The sequence below is a fragment of the Heteronotia binoei genome, chromosome 17 (genome assembly GCF_032191835.1).
Source record: "Heteronotia binoei isolate CCM8104 ecotype False Entrance Well chromosome 17, APGP_CSIRO_Hbin_v1, whole genome shotgun sequence".
NCBI classification, from domain to species: domain Eukaryota; kingdom Metazoa; phylum Chordata; class Lepidosauria; order Squamata; family Gekkonidae; genus Heteronotia; species Heteronotia binoei.
Window position 1 is genome coordinate 898120 of NC_083239.1, and position 26953 is coordinate 925072.

At 43.5% G+C, this 26953-nt stretch overlaps 2 protein-coding genes across 5 annotated transcripts in view; one reads left to right on the forward strand and one right to left on the reverse strand.

The window, feature by feature from the left end:
• The window catches only part of FRMD4A (FERM domain containing 4A), a 449437-nt gene extending 440002 nt beyond the window's left edge, over positions 1 to 9435 (forward strand). The window contains exons 22-24 of one of the 3 annotated variants that reach the window (XM_060258275.1): positions 1088 to 1184; positions 2688 to 2759; positions 9073 to 9195. In XM_060258275.1, the coding sequence (XP_060114258.1) occupies positions 1088 to 1184; positions 2688 to 2757 (167 nt within the window). In that variant the 3' untranslated portion in view covers positions 2758 to 2759; positions 9073 to 9195. Of the gene's footprint in view, positions 1 to 1087; positions 1185 to 2687; positions 2760 to 9072 lie in introns of all 3 variants that reach the window. The other 2 variants (XM_060258274.1, XM_060258276.1) reach the window with 2 other exon arrangements.
• Positions 9436 to 17679: 8244 nt separating this feature from the next.
• PRPF18 (pre-mRNA processing factor 18) overlaps positions 17680 to 26953 on the reverse strand; it is a 40522-nt gene continuing 31248 nt past the window's right edge. For both annotated transcript variants that reach the window (XM_060258136.1, XM_060258135.1), the window contains 2 exons: positions 21830 to 21985; positions 17680 to 18528 (listed from right to left, as the gene is read on the reverse strand). In XM_060258136.1, coding sequence (XP_060114119.1) covers positions 18448 to 18528; positions 21830 to 21985 — 237 coding nt within the window. In that variant the 3' untranslated portion in view covers positions 17680 to 18447. The remainder of the gene's footprint in view (positions 18529 to 21829; positions 21986 to 26953) is intronic.

The window sequence follows — 26953 nt, forward strand, 5'->3', positions numbered from 1 at the left end:
ATGAATGCTAGCGGCAAAATTATATTGTCCTCAATCATTCTGCTAATATGTTGTGACCCTCCTGGAGCAGAATTTTGCAGAACGCTTGCAATCTTTGTTAATGCCTGAGGGCAGGACAATGTGCTCAGACATTCACCAATCATATAATGCAAACTTCCCCCCATTAATTAAACTGGTCTTAAATGAGCTTGTTCTTGGCTGATCCAGTTGTAGTTAATCTCATGAAACCATAGGAGGCACAAGCAGCATTCCCATCTGTATAAAAAGTCTCCTGCAGCCAGTTCTGTGGGGCCTAGATGAGCATTTTGCTGCAAAGGGTCTGCCTGTAGAAGGGCTGCTGGCACAGGGCTACAAGCACCTGTGTGCATCACCTGGGGGGGGGGGGCGGCCTTTTAAAGCCTGGGTTTAAAAAAAAAAAAGATTATCCCTTGTGCATTCTCCCGCCACCCAATAATGGGACATTAAGAAAAGTTATCCTAAATGTTTTTTTTCTCTTTACTGTGACATGAAGTTGTCAACATACCTATATAGGCTCAGTCTAGATGCTATACAGTGTACTTAAATCAAATGGATTTGAATTGAACTTGAAGCTCTGGCTTGTGGTTTAAATGTTTGCTGATCTGGCCACTAGGATCACTGCAGGGCATAAAGATGCAACGCATGGCAAGTGCATTAGAACTCGTATTGAGCTTATAACTCTTTAGAGAAGAAATCTCAACTGCTCTTACCCACTCACCCTTTACTGTAGGCATCACATTTAAACTTGGGCATTCTAAATGCATATTACTCTTATTACTTGATCAGTTAAATCAAAAGACTTAAACTGTGCTCTTGCAAGGTGCGGTGTTGTGGCCCTTGCAGTGGTAACAGTGAGGTTAGAAGGGAATGCGGCCCTGCTGTTCGATTGGGGTACTTTGGAGTGCCTAGGGGAGGGGGCAGAAGGAGATGAGGGTTGCTACTGAAATAATTCCTTTGCCGTTGTGATCTTTCACCAATCGCTGTGCTGTGTATAATCATAGCTGCTGCCAGACAACACAGAATCCTCTGCTTTCCATCACTCTGATTCCATGTATCCATTGCTTTCCAGCGGCCTTCCCACACAGTCAGAGGAGTTCCACGCCATCTAGTGAGCTAGCAGCCACGCCCCCAAGCAGCCCACATCACATCCTAGCCTGGCAGACAGGGTGAGTGTCACAGAGAACGGGAGGGGAAAAGCAGGGCTCTGTCGGTCCTTCCTTCAAGGCTGCAGCTCATCTGCTCCGTCACAGTCACATATCTTCACCGACTTGTAAGGAAGGGAAAGGAAGGACTAAAACAACCCTCCCACTCACACTTCTGTGATCCAGACCTTTCCCCGTGATTTTGTGTGAAAAGCGCCACAGTGTGGATGTTTAGAAGGAATTTGGATCAAATCAGAGCATAGCAGAATTTCAAAATGGTCTAATCTTGAAGGGCGGCAACTAAGTCGCACCAATGCCACTATCACTGTTTCTCGGTCTCAGTCAACTGTATTTATTGGGAAACTTATATCCTGCCTTTCTTGAAAGATGAAGAAAATCCATTGTTTCAAAACAACCCTGTGGAAATACAGTTGTATGCATGTGTGTCATCCCACGGCTAGAAGCCTCTCCTGTTTTTCAAAAACAAAATCAGTAGGCCAGATTCAGCATGAGTGTATTCTTTGGATGTGGTTAGCGAAAGGCAGGGAAAATGAAATTCTTGTTTAAATCGCTGCTCAGGGAAGGAAACTCGCAGATTGGTTTGGCCTTTCTTCTCCCCATCAGGTTTTTCCCCTTTCTTTCTTGGGGTTTTTTTTTGTCTGTTTCTGCACCTGGAAGTCGTGTTGACCTCTGGTGACTGACCCCAACTGGGGATCTGGAGGATATTCAGGGAGATGGATAAATAGTCCTGCCTCTGCCTCCTGACTGGGTATTTCAAGGACAGTCTCCCATCCAAGTAGTAACCACAGCCGACCCTGCTTAGCTGCCGGGATCTGACAAGATCATGCTCGCCTGGGCTACTCATGCCAAGGCCCCGTCACAAGGTTCTTGAGGGACAAGAGGGTTATAAGGCCTTCTCCTTTGCTCGGGCAAAGCGCAAGATAGAAATGTGGCATTTTAGAGCCCCGAGAGATCACTTAAACCAGTATTTCACATATCAAAGAGGCGCCCAAGAAGGAGGATCAGCTTAAGATGTGGCACTGGCCCTTCATTCAAACCCTGGCACCACCTCCACCCCAGTGTTTCCTAGACCAACTGCCTGGGTTCAACATTAGCCGTTTGTTTTTGTAGTGGGGGGATAAGGACAAGAACGTTGCGAGGATTAGAATAGCGGCTGTCTGCTGCAAGCAGTTGAAACGTGCTTCGCTTAGTTCAAATGGCAGACAAAAAACTTCAAGCACCTACTTGCCAGCCTGGCTGCAGATGGTAACCGTGGCCCGAGGCAGAACTTGTGCTGCCTTGCCCAGCCACACATCCACCAAGCCCTTTGTGCAGAATCCCAAGGGCTGAAAAGTCTATTCGATTCCCTTCTCTACATCACTAACATCCTTTTGCCTTTCCAAAATGATTCACCAACTTGTTTCAGGCTGGGTTAATAAGTTCTTAACCATGAATTGTGTCACAGCTTTTCTTTAACATTTCCTCTTCCCTCTTCCCTTCTGTCTCTTTCTCCTATCCTTTGCTCAGAGATGCAACAGACAGCTCACCCACTATGGATGAGTCTCAATCTCCAACTCAACAAAGTACTGATGAATAGAGGTATAGTGAAGGGATCTTTCATACTTTAAACCCCGACCCCATCAGCATGCCTTCCTTCTTGCTTTCTCTTGTAACACAGAGTGTGGCAGATGTGGTACTGCTGCACATTAGAACTGCACGGGGATTCAGAGAGGTTTCTGCAAGGTCTGGATTCAGTTATGGAGTCTCACCCTGTGCGTAAGCGCAGCAGCTTGAGGACTCTCTCATTCTCTCCAGCTGCCAAGTGCGGTCTCTACAGCTCTGCTGATTTCTGTTTTTCCAGCTGTAAGAGATCCAGTGTGGTGCAGTAAGTAGAGTGTTGGACTAAAATCCTGGGCTAGCTGGGTTCCACTCCCCACTCTAGCATGGAAGCTCACTGGGCAAGTCACACATTCACTCTCAGCCTAACCTACATCACTGGGTGAGGATTGTGAGGAAACAGGGAGGGAGAATGCTGCTTTCAGCTCCTTTAGGCCCCCATTGAAGGGGAAAAGCAATGTGACTTACAAAGGGATACGATCAGGCAAAAGCTGTTACCGAAAGGGAGATTAAGGTACCTGGAGATTGCTCAGGTGGATAATATATCAGGGTTGGCGACCACCCTGACAGCCTCTACCCTGAGAGTCAGTTTGGTGTAGTGGTTAAGTGTGCAGATTCTTATCTGGGAGAACTGGGTTTGATTCACCACTTCTCCACTTGCAGCTTCTAGAATGGCCTTGGGTCAGCTCTCATAGGAGTTGTCCTTGAAAGGGCAGCTGCTGTAAGAGCTCTTTCAGCCCCACTTACCTCACAGGGTGTCTGTTGTTGGGGGGGAGGGGGAGGTAAAGGAGATTTTGACCTCTCTGAGATTCAGAGTATAGGGCAGGATATAAATCCAATATCATCATCTTCTTCAGTGGATAAAACCTGGCTTATATTCACATAGTTCTGCTTAATGGTCCAACAGCTCTGGAAAAGAGAATATCCACCCTCTCCTGCTCTCCCCTACTCAGTACACCAGTCCTTCCCAGTTACTACTCATGCCATCACACCTTCTGCTTTACCCTGGAATGCTGATCCAATGGCTTCCCTTCCACTTGTGACCTCTTGAGTTCTGGTATTGAAAGGGAAGAAATGCCCTATCTTGGGGTCAGCCCTCTAAGTTAAAGCAGGGTGTCTTAGCCAGCCTCTGAGAACCAAAGAGTATGTTTGCTTCCAGCAGAGCCTGATGTTTATTTTGTGTAAGGGGGCACTACTGGAGTTGCATTGGAATGCCCTTTAAAACTGGGAAGGACTAGGGAGTACCTTAACTGCCTGGTTACCCGTAAACAATTTTTACACAGTGTAACCAGGTGGTTGGACAATTACAAAGTTTTTTTTTTTTTGTGACTCACAACTAATTCCTGTCTTGATCTAAATTAGTAAGTCCTAATCATAGCCAACTTTAGCAGTTTAGTTAAAACCACGTTTCATTCAATTTTCTCATCAATTTATCTAAAGAAGCTTATGAATTTATTTCCTGAAGGTATGCAACTACTATTCAGATTAACTGTAGCTCAACTCCAGATAGCGAAGCTCCAAGAAGCTGACTTTCCTTTTGGCCGCAGCACTCTCAGGCCCATTCTGACAGACAAATATAAGGTCTGCAAAGCACTTTGCATATTATTGCTGCCAGCAGCCCTGGAAAATGTCCTCTTACATAGGCTTAATGTGTGGAAATGGTCAGTTGAAGCTTTTCAGGGCATGGAATTCTTCAGACCTGTTCAGCAAGACTCCCTGCATCCTGCTAAGTTAAAGCAGGGTCTCACAAACACCCAGCCTAGGTTTCAGCAGCTGTGGGGCGGCCTGCACAGAGGAGCTCTTCACTTAGCCTAACAGAACTTCCCTGGGTACAAAAAAATTGCTACTATCATGTTAAAAATCTAGATTCAAGTCCAGCAGCACCTTTAGAAACCAACAAGATTTTAGGGAGGTATAAACATTATGTTCAGTGGGAAATCTTGTTGGTCTGTAACGTGCTACTGAACTTGAATGCAAATCTTCTGCCGCATACCAACAGGGCTACCCTCCCGAAACCACTATGCTAGTTCTCAACATCACCATGAGTGGCAGAGTGTCCAGGTTGCCTCTTTTTCTCACTGGCTTTGCTTTTGGTATCTTTCACAGCAGCCCAATACATTTTTTGGTGAAGTTCTTAAGACTCAGGAGCAAGGCCTGTGAGAAATGGCAACCTTACAGTTGTTCCTGAGTCAGTCCCATGGATTGGCACAGCAGCCTCAAAAGCCCCAAGATTCTTTGTGTGTGTTTCATTTGTGGAGTGCTTCTGTGCCACACTGCCCTACCAGCATGTTCCCTCCACCTCCTTTCCTTCCTCTGGATAGTTTCCTCAGAAGAAGTATACAGTTGTTCATTGCCAGTCTTCCCCACATGGGGACTGCATATGCACAGGCCTGCCTGCCTGCCTATTGGTAGGTTTTCATAGCTGAGAGTCTCCAGAGGGCACTGCATGCCAGAGACAAGTGGCCGTACCCTGGAGCCATGTGCTCCCGCACAGCAGTGCCCTACCCTCAGTTCCTTTTCCGTTGCCTAAGGAGTAGGTTGTGCATTAAAAAGTCTCTTGCTGTTTGGTGAGGATCATAGCAAATTTGCCCACATTTTACCATGGCTCAGAAGGCCTCATTTGAAAAGTTCCCACTGTGACCCACATTGGCCCAATTGCTGGAGATCAAAATTGCTACTTCAGTGCACAAACCACAGGACAAGATCTTGGCGCAACTTTATTCCAGTTCTCCAGGCATAGGTACATTTCCTATCTTGGCAGGACTCAAGGACATCATCCAGAAGGTTTGGCAAAAACCCACGCCCCCACCTCCTATAGCAAGGAGGGTAGAAGAAAGAGCCCTTCAACTATTTTCCCACCCACCCCCTTCTCTATCGTCCCTCATAACTGAGGAGATGCAACCAAAGGGTCAACAGACATATCACTCTGCCCCTACAGATAGGGAAGGCCAGAAATCGGATGGAGTGGACAGAAAGATCTACGCTTTGTCTTCTTTGGGATTTAAGATCACCAATAATGAGGTGATAATGGCTGGATACCAGTTCTTTTTGCTGGTCCAGTCGCGGCAGACTGAGGCCTTATGGCTTTGAAAGCAGCAGATCAGTGCAGGAAGGCACGCAGCAGATACAGCAGCTCATGTGACGGCAAGTGCTGTTGCCCTTTGAAGGCCTGCCTGGCAGAGGTCAAGGACACTCCCAAACGACACCAGGTAGAGGACTTGCCCTTTGAAGGCGCTACCCAGTTCTCTTCTAGAACCAATGAGACCTTAACTTCGTTAAGAAGAACAAGCAAACTGCAAAATCCTTGGGAGGGCTCAAATCGGGCTCGTCTCATTTTAAACAAGTCTTATCCACGTCAGCCTTGGCACCCTTATCAAAGAGAATATAGATACGCCGGTGCACAGGCAGCTCATTTAAGCCTTATATGCCGCAACAGGCCTTTCAAATACGTAAAGGCTCCAACAGGTTCTGCTCAGTCATCCAGCCAGCCCCAACTACAGAAGCCCTTTTGACTGGAGAGAACAAGTTTGGGGATAGGCTGGCACACTTTTCTGAGGTCTGGAGGGTCCTAACATCTGGCCCATGGGTCCTGTCTATTACAGGTTCTGAGTTCAGGTTAGAATTTAGGTCTACTGCCCACTTGTTCCTTCCAAACTTAGGGTGGTTAATAAGAGTCCCAAGGACATTAACCTCACTCCAGGGGTGCTTCTACAGAAAGGAGCTATTGAGGAGGTAGTTTACACCCCTTGCCTGGGATGTATTTTACTCTAGGTTGTTCTTAGAAGGATTTAGGGAGGGGAGGTGGGGTCAGGCCCGTACTAGATCTGAGAAAAGCCAGACGGGAGGGCACAGATATGATATTGATTGCTTCATTCTGGCCCCAACAGGTTTGGTTTTGAAGCCTCATGGAACTCACTCGGGGGTTATATATTCCTCTCCCTAGACACAAGGACCTTATTAGGATAGGGTATGTTTTACAGCATGACCTCAGCTGCTTCAAGCTCACAGCCTGGAGGGTTGGGTCGAAGAGCAAACTTTTTCTCAAGGGGTGTTAGGGGTCTTATTAAACTCTCGCAAACCTTCAACCAGAAAATCCTATGAGAATGGAAACAGTTTTCCTGTTGGTGCTCAGAAAGGGCTGTCCTGTTTCAGGCTCTTCTTAATGATGTATTTGACTACATGATGTATCTGAAAAATAAAGAATTATCATTTTAATCCTTAAACGTCCATATAGCAGCTAATATTTTGCTTTCACACAGAAGTAGAGGGAAGACCACTTTTTTCACACCCCTTGACAAAAAGATTCAAGGGGCTAGCAAATCTGTGTCCCCCCTCAGGAATTCTCTAATTCACTATCTCTGGTGATCGCTATCTCTGGTGTTGACTTATTTGATGGGCAAGCCCTTTGAACCTCTGGCAACTTGCTCTTTATCCCAACTCTCCATGAAAGTCTACTTCTGGTAACAATTATTTCTGCCAGACGAGTTAGCAAACTGGTGGCCCTACAGGTTTGCTCTTACCTGTAACAGTTGCTCATGAGTATCTTCTGTGCAGGCACACATACCCTCTCTCCTACCCAATTGCATGCTTATGGCAGTGTAAAAGGAACTGAGGATATGGGCGCTGCTGCACAGGAGCACATGGCCTCAGGGTGGGGCTAGTTGTCTATGGTGTGCAGTGCCCTCTGGAGGATCTTAGTTATAAAAACCCACCCACAGTCAGGCCTAAACATACGCAGTCCCCATGTGTGCCTGCACAGAAGATACTTGAGGAACAACAGTTACAGATAAGAGCAAATCTATTTTTGCTTGACACCCCTATCCTCAAGTTTTGAATCATGCCAATATATCAATACACAAGCCAATCCAGGCTGGGGCTGTACATGTAGCACTCATTTTGAGTGGCCAAAGTCCTTGGCTGGAAGAAACACCAAGAAGAATGGCTTGAGATGTAATCTTCTCAGCCCTGCCCCATGTCCAGAGCATGCTTACATGCCTGTTAGCCCTATCCCCCACCCCTTATCTCTTGGCAGAGGCACTCCAGTGACTTTCCTATGGATTCCACTTCTCTTGGATCCTGCTTAAATGCATATCACTGTCCCCACCCCACTACAGCCTTTTTCAGTGTTTTGTTCTTCAGCCCATTTGACCTCCAAAGAAATCAAAACCTGGGATTTCTCTCCCACTCTGTTTATATTTGAGGAAGCATAAGATTTTCCCACCTGGGGGCACCTCTGATTTCATTTTGAAACCTCTGATTTCATTTTGAAACCTCTGATTTCATTTTGAAACCACTGAAATAAGTTCAGGATGCAGTTTTAAGCATATTTAGTAGGGCTTACTTCAAAGTAAAACATGTTCAAAAATAGGGGGCAGCTGTATTTGGAGTGATTAAATTCAGACTTGAATCTGAATTCAGATTGGAGGGCATCAATTCAGACAAGCCATTCTGTCGCAGTGATACAGGATATCGCAGAATTGGGATGGGGGAGAGTCAAGAGTCTTTAAGGAGGTCTGCTTAATAAATCTGAGGCCATTCTGCTTCAGGGCACCTTCTGGATAATTAAATGAAGACTAGGTAAAGGTAGTCCCCTGTGCAAGCACCAGTCGTTTCCAACTCTGGAGTGACGTTGCATCACAACGTTTTCACGGCAGACTTTTTATGGGGTGGTTTGCCATTGCCTTCCCCAGTCATCTACACTTTCCCCCCAGCAACCTGGGTACTCATTTTACCGACCTCGGAAGGCTGAATCAACCTTGAGCCAGCTACCTGAACCCAGCTTCCACTGGGATCGAACTCAGATCATGAGTAGAGAGCTTGGACTGCACTACATGCATCTCATGGCTGCCGGGGCTCTGTAGTCACAGCACAGCTGCAAATTCCCTGTGGAAATTCAAGTCAGACATATCACAGGGCCCTGATTCAGAGTGGGACTCTGCACCAAAGATAAGGAAGGGCTTCTGCTAGCTTTCCTAGGACAGAACAGCCCTGGGGCGGTGTTATTTGCCATACTGGGGGGCTGTCCATGCCCTGAATGTGGAAGTATTCCCGACGGGGCAAATATTCTCACTCAGAGGAAGGATGAAGCCTCTCCTCCTTCTGTTCCGAGGTTCCCATGTGTATCAACACTCAGTTCCCATGGAGAACTTATGGCTGCAAATTGCTATGTGTCAGTAAGCTAGATGCAACATCTTGTTTGGAACGCAGACCTATCCCATTGTAGATGGTGTTCTTGTGCTTCCGCTGTCTTTGTCAATTGCATTGGTTTAAATTTCTGTCCGCTCTCATTATATAGGAGCTACAACAATGGCTGTTACTTGGATTCCTCCCTCTATCCAGAACTAGCTGACGTCCAGTGGTATGGACAGGAGAAAGTCAAGCCTGGAACTCTCGTGTGATGCCCTTGACCACAGCTGTTGGGAAAACATCAATGCCATTCTGAGAATCACCTCACTGCCTCTCATTTGCCTTACCCAGATTAACTGGCTCTGACACCAGCGTCAAGTCAACTTGAAAATGCATTGAAAGGTCCATCTAGTCCACAGTGCTGCAGATTGCCACAAGCCCCATAGAGGCTAAGAAGGAGCAAGGGGTGGGTCTTCAAGTGGCCACATTTGCAAGAACCCAGTAGGCAGGCAATTAAAATATTTCAAAGATCATGTTGTCCTTTGGCACATAATACTGTTCTACTAATATGATTTAAATTCTAAAAGTCAAAGTACTAGGTAAACATGGGGCAACAGATTTTATGAAGTAATAGTTGCTTAACAAAACCTGAGGGGGGGCATTGTTATTGTTTCAGAGATGGGATAATCGTTTTAGAGATGAGACAGAATATCACAACTTGTTCTTCACTGCCAAAGATTTGAAGAATTGTCTGCTATGAAGTATAAATATTTAAAATTCTGCTTTCCAGAAGAATGACAGCCTATCGCTCTGTAGCCTGTTCTGTTTTGACTTGGTGCCCTGAAAGCCAGCCCAGCCGTCTCATGGTTTAGTACAGATGCCACTCTAAATCTTGGCACAAATCTGTTGAGAAAAGCCACGAGGTGAGCACGATGCTGCCCCGGGGGCATCGCAAGAACAGGGCCAATGAAATGGCTCTTTTAAATATCCCTATGATTAGTTGCCAGCTGCCTAGTAACTTGAAGAACCTTGTGATCATTGGTGAAGTAAAATGCCAAAAAGCATTAGGAATAAAAAATATCATTTTGCTTAAAGAACACTGTCAGGTCAAGGGATGCCACACCATGGCCTACAAGATTTGATCCTAACACACGCTAATAGTTGCGTAGTAAAAGGGCTTACCGACTGGTCAGGGAAGTGCTTACAGGGGAGAGGGGTTGTTGATCCTAGGTCACTCTTGTAAACAACTAAAATGGACTATTTTTTTGTATTGACACAAAACATGGGTGTCTGCCAATACCAAAAGAAAGGAAATGACACGTTTACATTTAAACTCGAGCAATGCTTTTTATATACTTTGAGAAAGCCATCACTCTTCAAAAAGGCCTCTGTACTTAACAGTGAACGCTGCACAATCTTCAGGCCTGGATCAACCACAGGTTTTGCTAGAAGACTACTTTTGAGGAAGATGCAGGGCTTTTTTGTAGCAGGAACTACTTTACATACTACGTCACACACCCTGGATGCAGCCAATCCTCCAAGAGCTTACAGGGTTCTTTGTACAGGGCCTACTGTAAGCTTCAGGAGGACTGGCCACATCAGGGGTGTGTGGCCTAGTATGCAAAGGAGTCCCTGCTACAAAAAAAGCCCTGGGAAGATGGAATGACCCACTTTCAACCCAAGTCCGCCAACCTGCAAGTCCCCTGCGCAGCCCAGCTGCTGTTCCTTCCACATTCCAGTTCTGCCTCTAGGCTGGAAGGGCCAGAAATCTCCTTCCAAAATTTTCCATTTGCGCACCACTCCTCTGGGCAGATATTAGGGGCAGCAGTGCTGTGAGTGTCGCTTCCCTGGGTGTGGTTGATGATTAAAAAAAAAGGAGACAGGAGCATGTTAGTCTGTCTGTAGCAGTAACCTTCCTGTGTGAAGGTTCCAAGAAACAATCGGATGCTACTACCAGGAATGCAAAAACTTCAGTCTTCCAAATGCCGCCTTGCAATGATACTGATATAGGAAGCCTGCCTGCTGTTTAGTTTTCATTGCTACAGAAATGCTTGGGAAATGTTATTCTTGAGCAGTTAATGCAAGTTTTCTTGCCTGCCTCCCCTTTCCAGCTTCTTCTCCCCCATTTTTAGTACTGAGGCCAAACTACATGTCTGGGTTTTCAAAGCATTGTGTCTGGGTTCCACACAGCACCTACAGGAAACAAAGGACAGCCTGTTTGGGCTCACAATGCCTCTCAAGGGGAGAATTCGCTCCTGCCTCAACTCCAAGCCATTTTCCTGTACAAAAGTGGTCCTGGAGGAGAATTAGTATCCCATATTGGCTGCTCACATGGAGTATTCTGTGCATGTGGAATAGCAAAAACAAAGAAATGCCTTCAAGTGGTACAGGAAAGCTGGTTGTGGGGGAAGAGGCGGGAGCCCTCCTCCCACCCCCACACCCCATGGTCGCCTTCCAAGCCCAAACACACTCTCCTTGAATTCTTTTTCTTTTTAATTTAAAGTTTTTTCTTGAATTTTCTATTCACAAATACAGAAAATAAAAGAACAGTAATTACTTCAAAGGTATCTAAGCTTTGGTTGCAATTGGAGTATTTAAACTACAATCAATAACAAACAAGAATATTCCGATTACAATAATAACTCTATCATATGACATTTTTGGAAGGCTATCGGAGTTAGCGAAATATTCTGTTACAGGCTACCAAGCACTTGAAAGCTTTGTTGATAGTGCTCTACATTAGGAAGAACAGAACGACTTGTAACTCTGCTATATACAAAGATTTCCAGCTCTCCTTTATTTCTGAATAATCAAGGCTTTTTTTTTTTTTTTTAGCAGGAACGCAGTTAAGGTTGGCTTGGTGCCGGGGTGTGACCTAATATGCAAATGAGTTCCTGCTGGACTTATACTGCAAAAAAGCCCTGTGTGAAACAATGGTGATGTCAGGGGGTGTGGCCCAATATGCAAATGAGTTCCTGCTGGAGGTTTTTTCCCTACAAAAAACCCCTGTTGATAGCTATTCCCTACAGGTGTTGTAGGGAACACAGACTCAACTTGTCAAAAACCCAGATATATACTTTGGTCCTCCATAATGTAGTGTCTAAAAAGAGAAAGTGAAGCAGCTGGAAAAAGAACATGGGCAAAAAAACTCATACTGTTTAAGAATATTTAGAACTCAGGAAATTTCTCTCATTTCTGTCACAGTCATTTGGTGGAACAGCCCTATCCCAAGCACCTCCAGAACAGTGTAGACCAAGCAGTGGGTAGGGTTCCAATGGAAGCATCATCAGAAAGTCCAACTGCTTCAGTCCTGCACACTGCAGTGTGAATTAAGCACATTGTGTGCAAGTCTGCAGCTATTTTGAAATGACACCCCCCCCATCATACAAAAAAGCATAATGTGTGTCTTACTGGCAAAGGTCTACATTAATAAATCTCACAAAAATGCAAAATACATGGAACTTTTAAAAAATATGCCAAAACGTGACTTAAACAATACAATGTGTATCATTAAAAAGGCAAACACATTTTTCAGGTGTTTGTAGTTATGCATGGTATATTAATTTAGACATTTGTCACTTTTGTATATACCACCTAAATTTACCTAAATATATACCCACCTCACAGGGTGTCTGTTGTGGGGGAGGAAGGTAAAGGAGATTGTGAGCCGCTCTGAGATTCGGAGTGGAGGGCAGGATATCAATCCAATATCTTCATCTTCTTCTTATAAATTTATTGGTTAATAGGGCACACAGACTTTTTGTACAATGGGGGGGTGTTCCTGAAAATCATTCATGATATCTCAAGTTCCGGCGGGATATAAATATGAAAAATAAATAAATAAGTTGTGTAGCCATGTTAGTTAAGTCTCCAGAAGCTAAAATGAACTTCTCTATACTGTACTCTATATTCTATACTTTTGAACCTCTCTATACTATAGCATTAAAACAGTCCGTCCCTTATCCCAGCAACTGCTGATTATGGGGGAGGAACAGGAGTTAGAGACTGCTAAAAGAACTCAGTCCATTCAGACTTGAATTCCCAGGATTCTGCAGGGGAAGCCATGATCATTAAAACTGCTTTAAAATAAAACTTTTATGTCTGCAGTGTAGCTAAATATCTCTACTGAAACATTTACCAGACCAAGCTCATCACCTAGACAACTTGATTTATTTTTATATACTGAATCCCCCCCCTCCCCAATGCTTTGCTGAGCAACTATGGGGTTTGGTTTTGTCGGAGGGTTTTAAAGGAAACAGCAGCAAAACCTTGGGTGCTGCAGTCCCATTCCTGCTGAAGTGTTGGTTGTTACTAACTTGCTTTTACCGCAGAACTTAGTCGCATCTGATTTGAGCTGGATGGGACTTCTATTTCCAAAAAGGCAGTTCAGTTGCTACTGACATTATTTAGAAGAAATGGTAGCATCCTAGATTAAGAAGTTTGGGTCTCAGTTCTGTAAATTAAAAACATATTGTTTGCATGTCTGCAAGCAGACGTCGGGAGGGGTGGAACTATTGTTTGGGGAAAGTGGTTTGTTTCTTTCTTAAAAATCAAGGCACTTGTGAGCCAGTCTGGTAGTAAAGACAGAAATTAAGTAAAACAGGTTTTACTGTTTAACTCGTTTCACTTATACAAAAGTTTTTACATAAAACGTTAATCAGGAGATTAACACGTTTTCGAGTGTAACGTGAGGAGGCAAGGCTTTTTTTCTGCTGGAGCCCACAGGAACGGAGCTCCACTGTGCTGGCCCAACCCGCCGTGCAGCAGCCACAGGCGGTGCGGCCTAATATGCAAATGAGCTCCTGCTGGGCTTTTTCTACAAAAAAAGCACTGTGAGGAGGTAACCATAGCTATTGTATACAAGCACTTGACTACCCCATGACTAAGCCCCTTGAAGTTCGCTTTTGTATCAATAAAAAAAGGGTTCCGAACTGATACTGCGGTTTGTGTATATATGAAAACCTTCCTCCCTGCCTAGCTTTGTATATTCACATGCACCAGATGCCATGAATAGGCAGGGCTTATTTTTAATATATTATATGCAGTTGAGTATTGAAATTGTTGGGAAAGACAAGGGTCCGATTTGGTTTGGTTTTTCTTTTCCTCCCCATCAATCCAGTAATAGTTTTAGTTTTGAACGTAGCAAACCCCATTCAGGTGCTATCAGATAACCAGTTACTGCTTAGTTAACTAGATGTAAATATATATGAGAGAGAGAGAGAGAGAGAGAAAGAGAGAGAGAGTTTTATTACAAGTTGTGTAAAATGGACTAAAAATAAAAAAAATAGAACTCTTCTGAAACTGAAGGTAGAGCATGTAAAATTCTGTGCAATGGTAAACAAGGGGGGAAAAGCAGTTACATTGTAGAAAAGGTTGCAGAATTTTAAAAAAATTGCTTTTAATTTATTCTTTTTGTATTAAGAATTTATATAATTACCTTTACATTTTGCAAAAACAATGTTGTCAACACTTCCTTATTAAAACATTTTCAAGATGAAATTGATATGTTTTTTGCAGTGTCCAAAATAACTGCAGTTGAGTTGACTATGTTCATTTCTATCTCATGCTCTCCAAGATGTGCCTCTTACACTATGCTATAAATTCCTACTGAAGTTGCCAACTTTAAATCCTAGCACAAGCTCTGATATTCACCTCATCTACAGTTGCTGGCTTAGCCTTACACCTAAACATCCCAGTCAGGGGTTTTTCCCTCCAGAATCTCTTTGTGGAACATACATGTTTCCCCAATAAGGACAAATAACCATTTCATGTTGACAAAAGGCAGGCAGCTGTAGAAGGCTTAAAGCTATATACCTGAGAATTTTTTCAAACAACCATGAGAGCTGCAGAAATGCACACATCTCATTTGGCCCTAGGAGGTGCCTTTTTGGTTCCAAAAGCTGGCGTTTCCTTTCTGAACAAAAGGAAGTCTGATACCTTTCATCCCTTTTTGTCTGTTGACGGTTCCAGTCTGGCATGCATCCAGGTGGGTAGGAAGAAGATAAGATCTCACCAGTAGGTAAGAGATCTCAAAGGATCTAGAAGATCTAATAAAACTGCTCTATTATGCATCCAGGTGAGGAAATGCTTAAGTTTTCCCAAGCTAGACCAGTCCCCCCCGCAAAAAACAGAGGAGTAATATTCCTTTTTGATTTCTAGCACTTTCACTTGAGGGGGCAGGGAGAGGACTAATCTCCCATTAGGTCCTAACCTGCAGAAATCTGACCTGGATAGTCCAGGCTAGCCCGATCTCTTCAGATCTCAGAAACTAAGAAGGGTCAGCCCTGGCTAGGATTTGGATGGGAAACCACTAGGCAGGGGTTGAACTCTAGCAGGAGCTCCTTTGCATATTAGGCCACACACCCCTGATGTAGCCAATCCTCCAAGAGTTTACAAGGCTCTTTTTTGTAAGCTCCTGGAAGATTGGCTACATCAGGGCTGTGTGGCCTAATATGCAAAAGAGCTCCTGCTAGAATTCCACCCTGCCTCTAGGGAATATGAAGGTTGTGTTGCAAAGGCAGGCAATGGCAAACCACCGCTGAATGTCTCTTGCCTTGAAAACCCTGCAGGTCACCGTCATTTGTGAGACTTGACCACACACACACACACACACACACAAAGCCTGCTGAAAGAACTTTCTCACACATCCAAAAAACCTCTTCCACCCTCATATTTCCCTGAATTTGGACAGTGAAAAAGGGCCCAGTAATTCCACTCTATCTAAAAAGCAAACCTGACAATGCCCTTAAGCAGATATCAATCAACAAATTTTTCTAATTATAGCTGAGACTTCATGAATCTTTTGACTCTTTTAATAAGCTGCAAATCAGCATTAAGAACTCCACTACACACACTCTTTGTGCATGCTGTCTAGATTCCATATTTCATGTTTATCTCTGCAGCCACAAAGATAAGAAATCTTCTCAGTGTTGACAGAGGGGCCCCATGCCTTGAAAAGGGACTGGACATTGGATTATAGTCAATTGGAATTGTCAATCCATTCATTCATTCATTGGAAGCAGGTTTACAAAAGAACATATAATTATCTACTTAATCTTGCTATATTGACACAACATTAAACATAAATCTTTGCTTCTTTACTTCCTTTTCTTTTTTTCCCCATCATCCCTATTAGTACTATGCTTAACTATTATAAAAGAAAAAAAAAAACACCTTGCATTTCAATCCAGGATGGTCACAAGGGTCCAGAAGGGAAACATCGACCCCTTTTCCCAAGGATTGGAGGGGGGGGGGGGGAAGCTAGGAAAAAAATATATAAAACTAATAAACAATGAGGGAACATACCCAAATGCTATACCATTCCAACCTGCTTAATGCTACAGAAGAGAAAAATGAATAAATAACAAACATAAATCAAGTAGATATATTAAATTATTTTACCAAGTCCTAAGTTAAAAATGAGTCCAAGTTTTCTTCAGTTTCTAAAGAGTCTTCCAGCACACATACTTTAAATACTTTGCCAGGAGTTGAAGGAGAACGTTCTTTTCTTTTGCTTGTTTTCTTAATCTGTTGGTTCAGACGCTGAAGAATTTATAGCAGCCAACATTTGTTCACCAGTTGTAGCATCAAAAGCAATATAATGATTTTGTCCATGTTGAACAGATAGCTTGCCAGATTCAAGCCAGAGATATTTAATTCCACAGTCTTGGAGCTTAGCTGTTGTTCATTTAAGATCTCTTCTTATTTTTAAGAACTCTGGAGGTAAATCAGGGAAGACTTGAATCTTCACATCCTGATACTCAAAGCCACCCTGATCTCTGGCTTCTTTGCAAATCCCGTCTGATACAAAAGTCTTTGATAATATGTCTCTAGTATATCCTAAGGAGGCAGAGTTCTCTGTTCCCACTCGATAAACTCTTTGCAGAAGGGGGACAACACCAGATTCCAGCTTTAAAGTGCTCGCAAGCCAATTAGCCATAAATAAACTTAATTCTACTCCAGCCTTGGCATTCTCTTGGAACCCCCTCAACTTCAAAGGAAGTTCTCAATGATGATAATCAAGCATCAAAATGTGTTCCCTCACCCAGCTAACTGGCTTTCTAGTTCTGTTACTTTCTTAATGGCTTTACCTGCCTTTTGGTTAGTCTGTTCATATATTTGTTCCAGTTCATCTAGGCATTGGCAAACTGGCATTAGCATTACCAAGATATCATTCCTCAGTTCTTTAAAGCTTGCATTAAGAAATCTGTGGTGAGCAAATTCTCAGCTGCCTTTGACTCACCCTCCTTCGCAGAGGAGGTAGACGGTTGGTGAAAAGAATTCTGTTAAGAGGGAGACAGCCTTTCTCTCCCCTTCTTAGTAGCTTTCGGAGACATCATTCAAGCTATAAATCTTGTTGCCAGTGAGGGTAAAAAAGCATTATTATAAGCAAGTAAATGACGAGCACTGGGTAATGGCTCCCAACCAGGAAGTTGATTTAAGCCCCTCCCCTCCTTTATTAAAATAAAATCCACAGATACTGGTCCTGAAACACATTTGCATGATACTAATTTCTCCTTAATGGACTCAGCTGCTTGGGAAATTTTACATAACTTCAAACTACAATGCATTCATTGTACAGATACACATTTAGCTTTTTGCTCTGGAGCAGTCTGTCTCAAATATATTATGCTTTCCATTCTTTGAGAAACTCACATCTTCTATTGTCACCCATACTTGTAGTTTCAGTAAAAAGGTGGGAAAGACAGCTAGCAAAAATTTTTAACATGGACTATCCAACCAAATTTCAATATTCCAAAAATATTCCCCAGAGAAATCAGGATAGGACAGCTTTTTAATAGGTTGATACATTCCAAAACATCAAATGCAAATTGCCATGTTGGTCCATCATAAAAATACAGGGACAGGAAGATATCCCATTTCTGGAACTGCAGTGTCATAAGTCTCACAACTCACAGTGGGAAACTTGACTGGGCTGAGAAAAGGTGTGCTTGAAATTGTACTTTAGTTTCCCTTCTTACTGCTGTAAAAGGTTCAAAATACAAAAAGGCTCATCAGAGAACTGACGTGTTCCCCCACAGTGGGTTGCATCCTACAGACCCATCCCCGGAGTCTTGCATCAAGAAAAGGCTTCTTCTGCTAGAGGAAAACACTTCTGCTAACAGAATGGATCTGTGGGATCCAACCCAATGTGGAAAACATAAAAGTAAGATCTGTACTTTACCCCTATAATTAAGGAAACAAATTTAAGCTGCGTCCAACACAGTAATAGTTAGTACAGAGTCTCAAAATTTGCAGCATTGGCCTTTTAAATGGCAAGTGGCTCAAACTCCGAAAAGCAAATCTTTTTGATCTGTTGAAAGTTCAGAAAAAGAAAACAGCTCTAGAAATACTGGAGTGCCTCTTGATACAAGCCAGCAGCAGCACATACCCACTGTGGCCTGGAAATCCATCAAAGTGTAGCTGAATGCTGCATGTTGAACTGAGCCCAGGAAAAACAGTTTCCTTGTCTCCTACTGGCAGCCCTCTCGGAGGTGTCTCACAGCTCGGGTGGTCTTCTCTCACAGTCAAGGACAATAACCCATCACAATGCATTGTACTCCACACATTTGGATGGGTCTGTTGAGAAGTGCTTCTGGCAAATGGTCATCAGCCTCTTCAGACCCTGCAGAAGTAACACAAAAAGGATCAGTTGGTAACACAGAAGAAATAACCAAGACTATGGAGCGAATTCTGAGATGCAGACAAAACAACTTCTGTGAAAAGTTCTAGCTGAAAAGCAGGATGCAAGTATCTAAAATAAAGTGAGCAGAACAGGGCTGTGTCATGTTTAGAAACTGGTATTTGCACTGATAAACACTAACCTCTTAAGGTAGGAGTGCTGAACTCATTTGTTGAGGGCAAGATCTGATATAAATGTCACTTTTTTGGGATGGGCCATGTATGCCATAAAATGTAACACAAGGTACCAGAGATACAAACTTTATAAAGATGAATTCAGATGCTGAATGGCAATAACAGGCTTGCAGAAGTGTAGAAGGCATGGAGATGTCAGTATTGGTAAAGATACAGGAAGCCGAGTTCTCAGTTTGACATAGGAGGATTCAATCCAGGAAGATGCAAAGAATAAATGGAAATAAGATTGAAAAAGTGAGGAGTGACTCATGAAAGAACATACCCTACCACAGGGCTTTTTTTCCTGGAAAAAGAGGTGCCAGAATTCTCAAGATGGAAATGAAGGAAAAACACACAGGTGCCCCTCATGAACGAAACATGTTTTGAGAATTGTTTCCACAAAGAGGTTCTAGAACTCAATTCTGCCATGTTCCTCAGGAAAAAAGCCCTGCCCTACCACAAATTTTGTTAGTCTTTAAGGCGCTACTAGACTCTTGCTCTTTTCTCCTGCTATTAGAAACCACAACATTAAAAAACCAGTGGGGGGGACATTTTAACCTTCCAGGATATTCAGTTGCTGATCTAACAGTAGCAGTTCTCTTATAAAGGAATTTTAAAGGAAGATTAGAAAGAGAGCTTACTGAATTGCAACTGATAACGAAGCTCAAGACTGAACTGAAACTTCCAATCTTTTATCCATGTCAAACAAACTGCATCGTGGTATAGTCTTAGATCGGGAAGTTGAAAACCTCCTCTCTCTTTGGCATCCGTTAAGATCTTCATCTTTATCCTTGGTTTCTTTCCGGCCCAAATGAAATCAGAGATTTTCCTTTGCCATTTGTTGAATTGTTTTGCTTCTTTTACAATCGGGATGGTTTGAAACAAATACATTATCCTTGGCAAAATATTCATTTTGATTGCAGCTATCCTGCCCAGTAAGGACAAATGCTGTTAGATAAAAAACCTTTGTGGTTAGAAGCTCACGGAAATAGATTCGGCTGGCATGCATACATGTACTATGGGAAGAATAAAATGGATGGTTTTTTCTCTCACCACTATGTCAGAAATACATTACTAAATACTTGGATAAAATACAAGAAATACGGGGACGAGAGAAAACCATTATGGATAGTGCCAGCAGAAGTAATAAAAATAACAGCTGATTCTGAAGAAAAAAGAGAAATGTCATATAACCAACTGCTTAAGATTCAAGGAGACAAAATTGAATTAAAAACCTCAGAAGAGCTAAATAACAATTATGATTGGTTTCAAATGCAACAAATTAAAAGTTTGATGGAAAATGACATAAAATCAGAGGGGATTAGACGAGAACAAACAGAACTGGAAAGAGTCCTGTTAGGTGACAATGAAAAATTGATATCAAAAGTATATAAGTTATTATTGAAATGGTCTACAGAAGAAGAAGTAGTAAAGTCTCAAATGGTCAAATGGGCAATTAATGTGAATAGAGAAATACAAATGGAAACATGGGAGCACCTCTGGAAGAACTCAATGAAGATATCAACTTGTCAAAGCATTAAGGAGAACTGTTTTAAAATGATGTATAGGTGGTATATGACTCCGAAAAAATTGGCTAAGATAAGTAAGAAAATGTCGGATAGATGTTGGAAATGTAAAAAACATGAAGGTTCTTTCTTCCATATGTGGTGGACATGTGAAAGAGCGAAAGAATTCTGGAAGATGATACAACAAGAAATCACCAAAATTTTGGGCTATGATTTTAAGAAAATTGCAGAGACGTTTTTACTTGGATTACAATTAGAAAAATACCCAAAAGAAGACAGGACTTTAATTTGGTACCTGTTATCAGCTGCTAGGACTTTGTACGCGCAGCTTTGGAAGCAAGAAAAAATACCAGAGAAATGGGAATGGACCATGAAAGTTTTATCGTGGTGTGAAATGGACAAATTAACCAGAACACTAAGAGACTATGATTTAGAGATATTCAAAAGGGAGTGGAGAAAATTTAAAGGATATATGGAGAAAACTTGGAAAGTAAAGAAATATTGGACATTTTTTTAGTTGTAAGAATATATATACGGAACTTTGAGCAATCAGAAGTGCCTTTAGTATGGATTTGAACTTATAACCTCGGGGAAGTCAACATTGGAGGGAGGGGGGATGGAAATGTCATATGGGTTAATGTGAAAAAAAAAGAAAAAATTAAGAAATAGATAAGCTTTGTAACCATATGCTACCAATAAATTGTTTAAAACTCAAGACTGAACTGAAACTTAAGTTTCTTCTCTCATTAGCAATGCCTGCTATTGTCATTTGGCATCTGAAATCACTTCACTCTTCAAGATATATAAGGCCAGATGGACTCACATCCTAATCTAACTATATCTGAAGAAGTGAGCAGTGACTCATGCCCTGCCAAAAAAATTGTTATTTTTTTGTTAGCTGGACTCTTGTTCCCTTCCACTAATAAAGAACGCAAGCTATGCTTTTAGGTTTCTCTCCCCCCCACGCATTTGTAAGAAATGGAAAGGGGTCTCTGTGTGTGTGGTTTGCTTTTCCCCACCCCTCTTCCCTTCTCTCTCTGAAGAAGTGCGCAGGCACACAAGAGCTTATGCCTGGAATTAAACATTGTTGGTCTTAAACACGGGAATCCATTTTTCCCCTCTATCTCTGCCTCTTTCCCCCCCCCCCCTTCCTCTCTCTCTCTGAAGAAAAAGTGTGCTTGCATACAAAACCTATAGAGGAACAAAATGAGGAACAAAATGTTGTAAGTCTGCTGCCACGGTACATCTCCCAACCCTCCTTTTCTTTGGCTCTATCCCTCCTTCCTCCCTCCTCAGAGGAAGAGCCCTCAGCCAATCAAGGGAAGGCTTTTTTATCTCCTCTGAGAAGCAGGAAATAAGGAGAGACTGGGCAAAAGGCACTGCAATGTAAGAAAAAGAAAGTAGGAAGCAGCAGACGGCCATTCGCTTGACAGGCCAGATTGGGGCCCTACCCGCCATATGTTTTACACCCCTGTCTTAAGGTGTCTCTCAAGATTCACGTGGATCCCTAAACCTTGAGCCTATCCTCATCATTCTTCATCTCACCTGGATGTACTTCCTCTGAGTTTCATCATTCAGCACATGGGCTACATGCTTTGAGAAAATCTTTTCTCGGCCAGTTCGGGCATGGATGCCCACCATAGTGACACCAATGGGCCAGGGAGCATTGCCAATCGCCATCTGGAGGTAAGCATCGTTGGCCTGCAGAAACATACAAACTGGTCAGCAAGGCATATGGCCTGCAGAGGCCAAAAACTCTCATCCTCAACTCTGAGGCCCAGAGCCCAAGGGATCCTGCCACAGCTTGCTAGCTTCCATGTTAAGGACCTGAATGCTCATTAACATTGCTACTTGCTCAAGTACAGCTTGGTAAAATCTATCTGGATTCATTAAAAAGAACAGAAGCAACATGTCCACTCACTGTTAATCAGAAACCTGGGCGGGGCCTCTGCAGGGTTCGTTCCCTCCAGGCCTGACTGCTGCCCATTTGTCAATTTAAAGCAAGGTCAGGAGGTGACTGTGGTACAAACCAAAAACCGCTAATATCAAAAACTAGAATAAAGCTGAAGAGGTCTGAACAACATTTCTGAAAAGTTTAAAAACCATGAAAATAACAGATTTGCATCACTAAGTTCAAAGAACCATGAGCTTGAAGAACTATTGGTTGAAACCAAACGTATTACCAAGAAGGAATGTGCAAAGACTATTTTTGTAATCAAAACAAATGAAAAGCCTCAATGGAAGCCAAATTAAACTCTTAAAATTGCTAAAGACAGATGAGAAACAAAAGTAAAAGGTGACAGAAACAGCAGTCTAAACAGCGTTCCAACAATTTGCACGCAGAAAAAAAAAAGATTATAATAACCAGCATAAAGAAATAGAAGAGGATAAAAAAGGAAGAACAAGACCTAAGAAATCAAAAGGAAATTCAAAGCACTATTAGGTATGCTGAGATCAACATGGAAGTACATTAACTGGACAAAATAAAAAGATGGGAACAATACATTAAAGAACTATATAGAAGAAATGAAAGGATGACAGACGCCTTCCAAGAAAATCTTTTGAAGACAAACCTAGTTTAAAAAGTGAAATGAAAGGGGCACTCAAAACAATTGAGCAAAACAAATCATCAGGCATAGATATCAAGCCACAGAAGTATGCCAGCAAATATGGAAAACAAAACAATGGCCACAAATTGGAAACGCTCTATTGACATTCCAATGCCAAAAAAAGGAGATGCCAAAAACTGCAACTATCTGACCATCGTACTGATTTCTTACACAAGCAAAATGATGCTTAAAATCTTACAACTGAGACTGTGACTTTATGTGAAATGAGAAATGCCAGATGTTCAAGTTGAATTCAAAAAGGGAAGAGGCACTAGAGATTGCAATGCAAATTTATGCTGGTTACTAAAGCATAAAATAATTTCAGAATAAAATCAATTTACATTTCAGAGATTACAGCGAAGCTTTTGACTGTGTGGCTTCTGATCACAGAGCTGGATGGGCCATTCAGTTCAATGCAAACTCAGCCTGAAGCATCCCTGACAAGTGTCCATCCAGCCACTACTAAAAGACAACCAGTGAGGGAGATTTCTCCCCCCTCCAGGCAGCCAAGCTCACTGCTGAACTACTCTTACTGTAAAAAAAAAACAAACCCTGATATCCAGCTGGTACAGTTCCACATGTAATTTAAACCCCTAGTACAAGCCTTACCCTCTGCTGCCAACAGGAAGAACTCCCCCACCTCAAGTGAAAGTCTTTCAAATACTTAGAGAACAATCCCGTCTATACTTCCCTCTAAGCCAGGGATGGCCAAACTACAGCTCAGGAGCCATATGTGGCTCTTTCACACATATTTTTTTGGCTCTCAAAGCCCCCATTGCCCCGTTAACCTACTTGGAAAAGGCAGTTCTCTCTTTAAATCACTTCTCCAAGCTGAGCCAGCTGGTGGCTTAGAGCATGCATTTCAAGGTGCTTTATTTCCACCTCTCCTTCCCTCCCTCTCATCTTGCAACTCTCAAGCATCTGATGTTTATTCTATATGACTCTTCAATTAAGCAAGTCTGGCCACCCCTGCTCTAAGCTGTGCACAAATCCCCAGTCCCCAGTGCACCAATTCCTGGCTGATGCAGGCAGATGAAAGGCAGGAGAGCTGCTGGCCATTTAAAGCAAACAGCTGACAGGTTGATCCACCTGTCAGCTGTTGGCTTTAAGGGTAGGAAGCCATTTCAGAGCTCCCTTTTGCTTTCCCCACTTTGAAGCAGGAGGGGGGGAGCGAAACAAGCAGTCTAATGGCTATTCTCCCTTTAAAGCTGTGAAGGAACGCCTTCCCCACCCTTTTGGGGGGCTGGGAAGTCTGTTTTTTAAAAACTTGATTGAAAAGGGCATTTCCCCCCTCCACCCCCGTGGACTAGAACCAAGGGAACTCAATTTTACAGGCCCTCTCCCCCTCCCTTTCTTAACCACAGAGGTGGGATTTGTTTGCTCGAAAGGCAAGACCAGGAGAGGAAGTTCCAGGCATACTTTGCCATTTTCTTCCCACAATGCTCTGCGGGAAAGATGACTGAATCCGGGGCTCGGAGAGAGGTTATTTAACCGCCGTGCCGGGAAAGAAATGGTGTCCTTTGGAATGGTGCTTCGTCAGAAAGAGGAGGCCTCCCTGCCAGGCTACCAGTTTGGTGGTGGAGAGCCAGTTGGGTGTAGTGGTGAAGTGTGCGGACTCTTAATTGGGAGAACCGGGTTTGATTCCCCACTCCTCCACTTGCACCTGCTGGAATGGCCTTGGGTCAGCCATAGCTCTGGCAGAGGTTGTCCTTGAAAGGGCAGCTGCTGTGAGAGCCCTCTCCAGCCCCACTCACCTCACAGGGTGTCTGTTGTGGGGGAGGAAGGTAAAGGAGATTGTGAGCTGCCCTGAGATTCTGTCCTTGAAAGGGCAGCTGCTGTGAGAGCCCTCTCAGCCTCACCCGCCTCACAGGGTGTCTGTTGTGTGGGGAGAAGATATAGGAGATTGTGAGAGCCAGTTTGGTGTAGTGGTTAAGCGTGCGGACTCTTATCTGGGAGAACCGATTTTGATTCCCCACTCCTCCACTTGCACCTGCTGGCATGGCCTTGGGTCAGCCATAGCTCTGGCAGAGGTTGTCCTTGAAAGGGCAGCTGCTGTGAGAGCCCTCTCCAGCCCCACCCACCTCAGAGGGTGTCTGTTGTGGGGGAGGAAGGGAAAGGAGATTGTGAGCCGCTCTGAGACTCTTTGGAGTGGAGGGCGGGATATAAATCCAATATCTTCATCTACCTCACAGGGTGTCTGTTGTGGGGGAGGAAGGGAAAGGAGATTGTGAGCTGCTCTGAGACTCTTCGGAGTGGAGGGCGGGATATAAATCCAATATCTTCTTCTTCTTCCATATCCTTTTTAGTGAGGCCTCCAGAAATGCACACAGTACTACAGGTGTGGTCTGAGCAATGCAGTGTACAGCAGAACTATGACACATTGTGATTTTTTATGTTATACCTCTATTGATACGTCCAGACCACATTCACTTTTTTTTGCCACAACTGTTATCCTAATCTTCAAAAAAAAAAAGAGGGTGGAAAGTATGACCCAGGAAATTACAGGCCAGAAACTCTAACCCCTGTCCCATCCCAGCCTGGTGGAGCTGAGCCAATCTACTTAAACATTTGCTATGCCACTGATGTATTCTGCTCTGAGAGACAACAGATGTTGTGCAGCCCAGGATCTGAAGATAGCAGACTCCTGCTGCGGCTTGGCTTTGATATCTCCAAGTCAGTTCACATGCGCCTTGGCCATGGCGCTGTCTGTCCCTGTACATATGTTCAATTGAGACAGATGGTCTTGGAAGTGAAGTGCCGGACAAACTGCATGCAGTTTCAAAAGATTAATGCTGAGGGAAGCTTCTTGATGGGCCCAGGTCCCCGGCCATCTTCTGGGCACAATAGGCTCCCCAACCCATCGTGCTGGCAGCTATTGTAATCTGTAGGTTTGTGGTCATCTGGAAAGGTTTCTTGGTTCTCCATCAAAGAAGGTCCTTCCTGAGTTGATGACCAGTGCTGACTCTGATGTGCCTTCAGAGGTTTAGGAGCCTTTCATATGGCGATAGCGTCCGCTGAAGTACCCAAGAGTGTGCCTGGGCACAAGGGACTGTCTTGAAAGCTGCAATCACGCAATGTAGCACACATGCTGGGATCATCAAATCCACTGATTTCACAGAGTGAACCTGTTTTGCAGTATAAACAATCTTCTCTACTCTGTCTAATGGAAGAGACGCTTTTTTTCTGGATTGAATCTGTCACTGACCCCAAAAGCATAATCGCTTGGGTAGGTATCAGTTGGCTTTTCTGGAGGTTGATTAGGAAGCCATGACTGGAGAGGCACTGGATAGAGTCCTGAATGTCCCTAAATGCCTGCTCTTATGACCTTATAAGGAGATAACTGAGAAACAGATGGGTATGGATTCCTTTGAGACACAGACTTACAACGAGTGAGATGATCAGTTTTGTGACTATCCGGGGCACTGACGCTAACCCAGTGGTGAATCTCACATGCTGTCTGTCTGGGGAGTTATAAGCATGTGAAGACATGTCTCAGTAAAATCGATGGAGGCCATGAAGTCCTCTGGCTGCAGGACTTCCACAATGGTTTGCAAGGTCTCCATTTTGAACTTCCTGTACCTCACAAACCTGTTAAAGACGTTGAGGTCAAGGAGAGCACTCCAGTCCCTGGTCTTTTGGGAAACTAGAGGAGAACAGAATAGATGCCTAAGAACCTTTGTGATGATGGCACAGGCTCGATGGCAGTGATGCCCAGCAGATGTCTGATTGCATCCTGTATGCAATCCGTGAGGGACTGACGAGCTCAGAAATCTATTGTGAGGTGGGGTGACAAATTCTATTGAATAGCCAGGGTTTCTTTCACCCATTTGAAGGTGGCTGGTCAATTCTAGGCTTGATGGAGTTTTTGAAGCCGTCTCCCCACCAGAGCTAGCCTGGCATCACTTTTGCTGCTGCTGCCACTGCTTTCCTCCCTTACTGGAGGCTGGTGCTTGGGCTGAACTGTAGTACTCGCTTGTGGCTTTGAAGTTAGGCTTGGATTTGGTCTGTGACTGGTGCTTAGAGTCTAACCTAAATCATGGAAGCATTCTGTGGGCTGTCA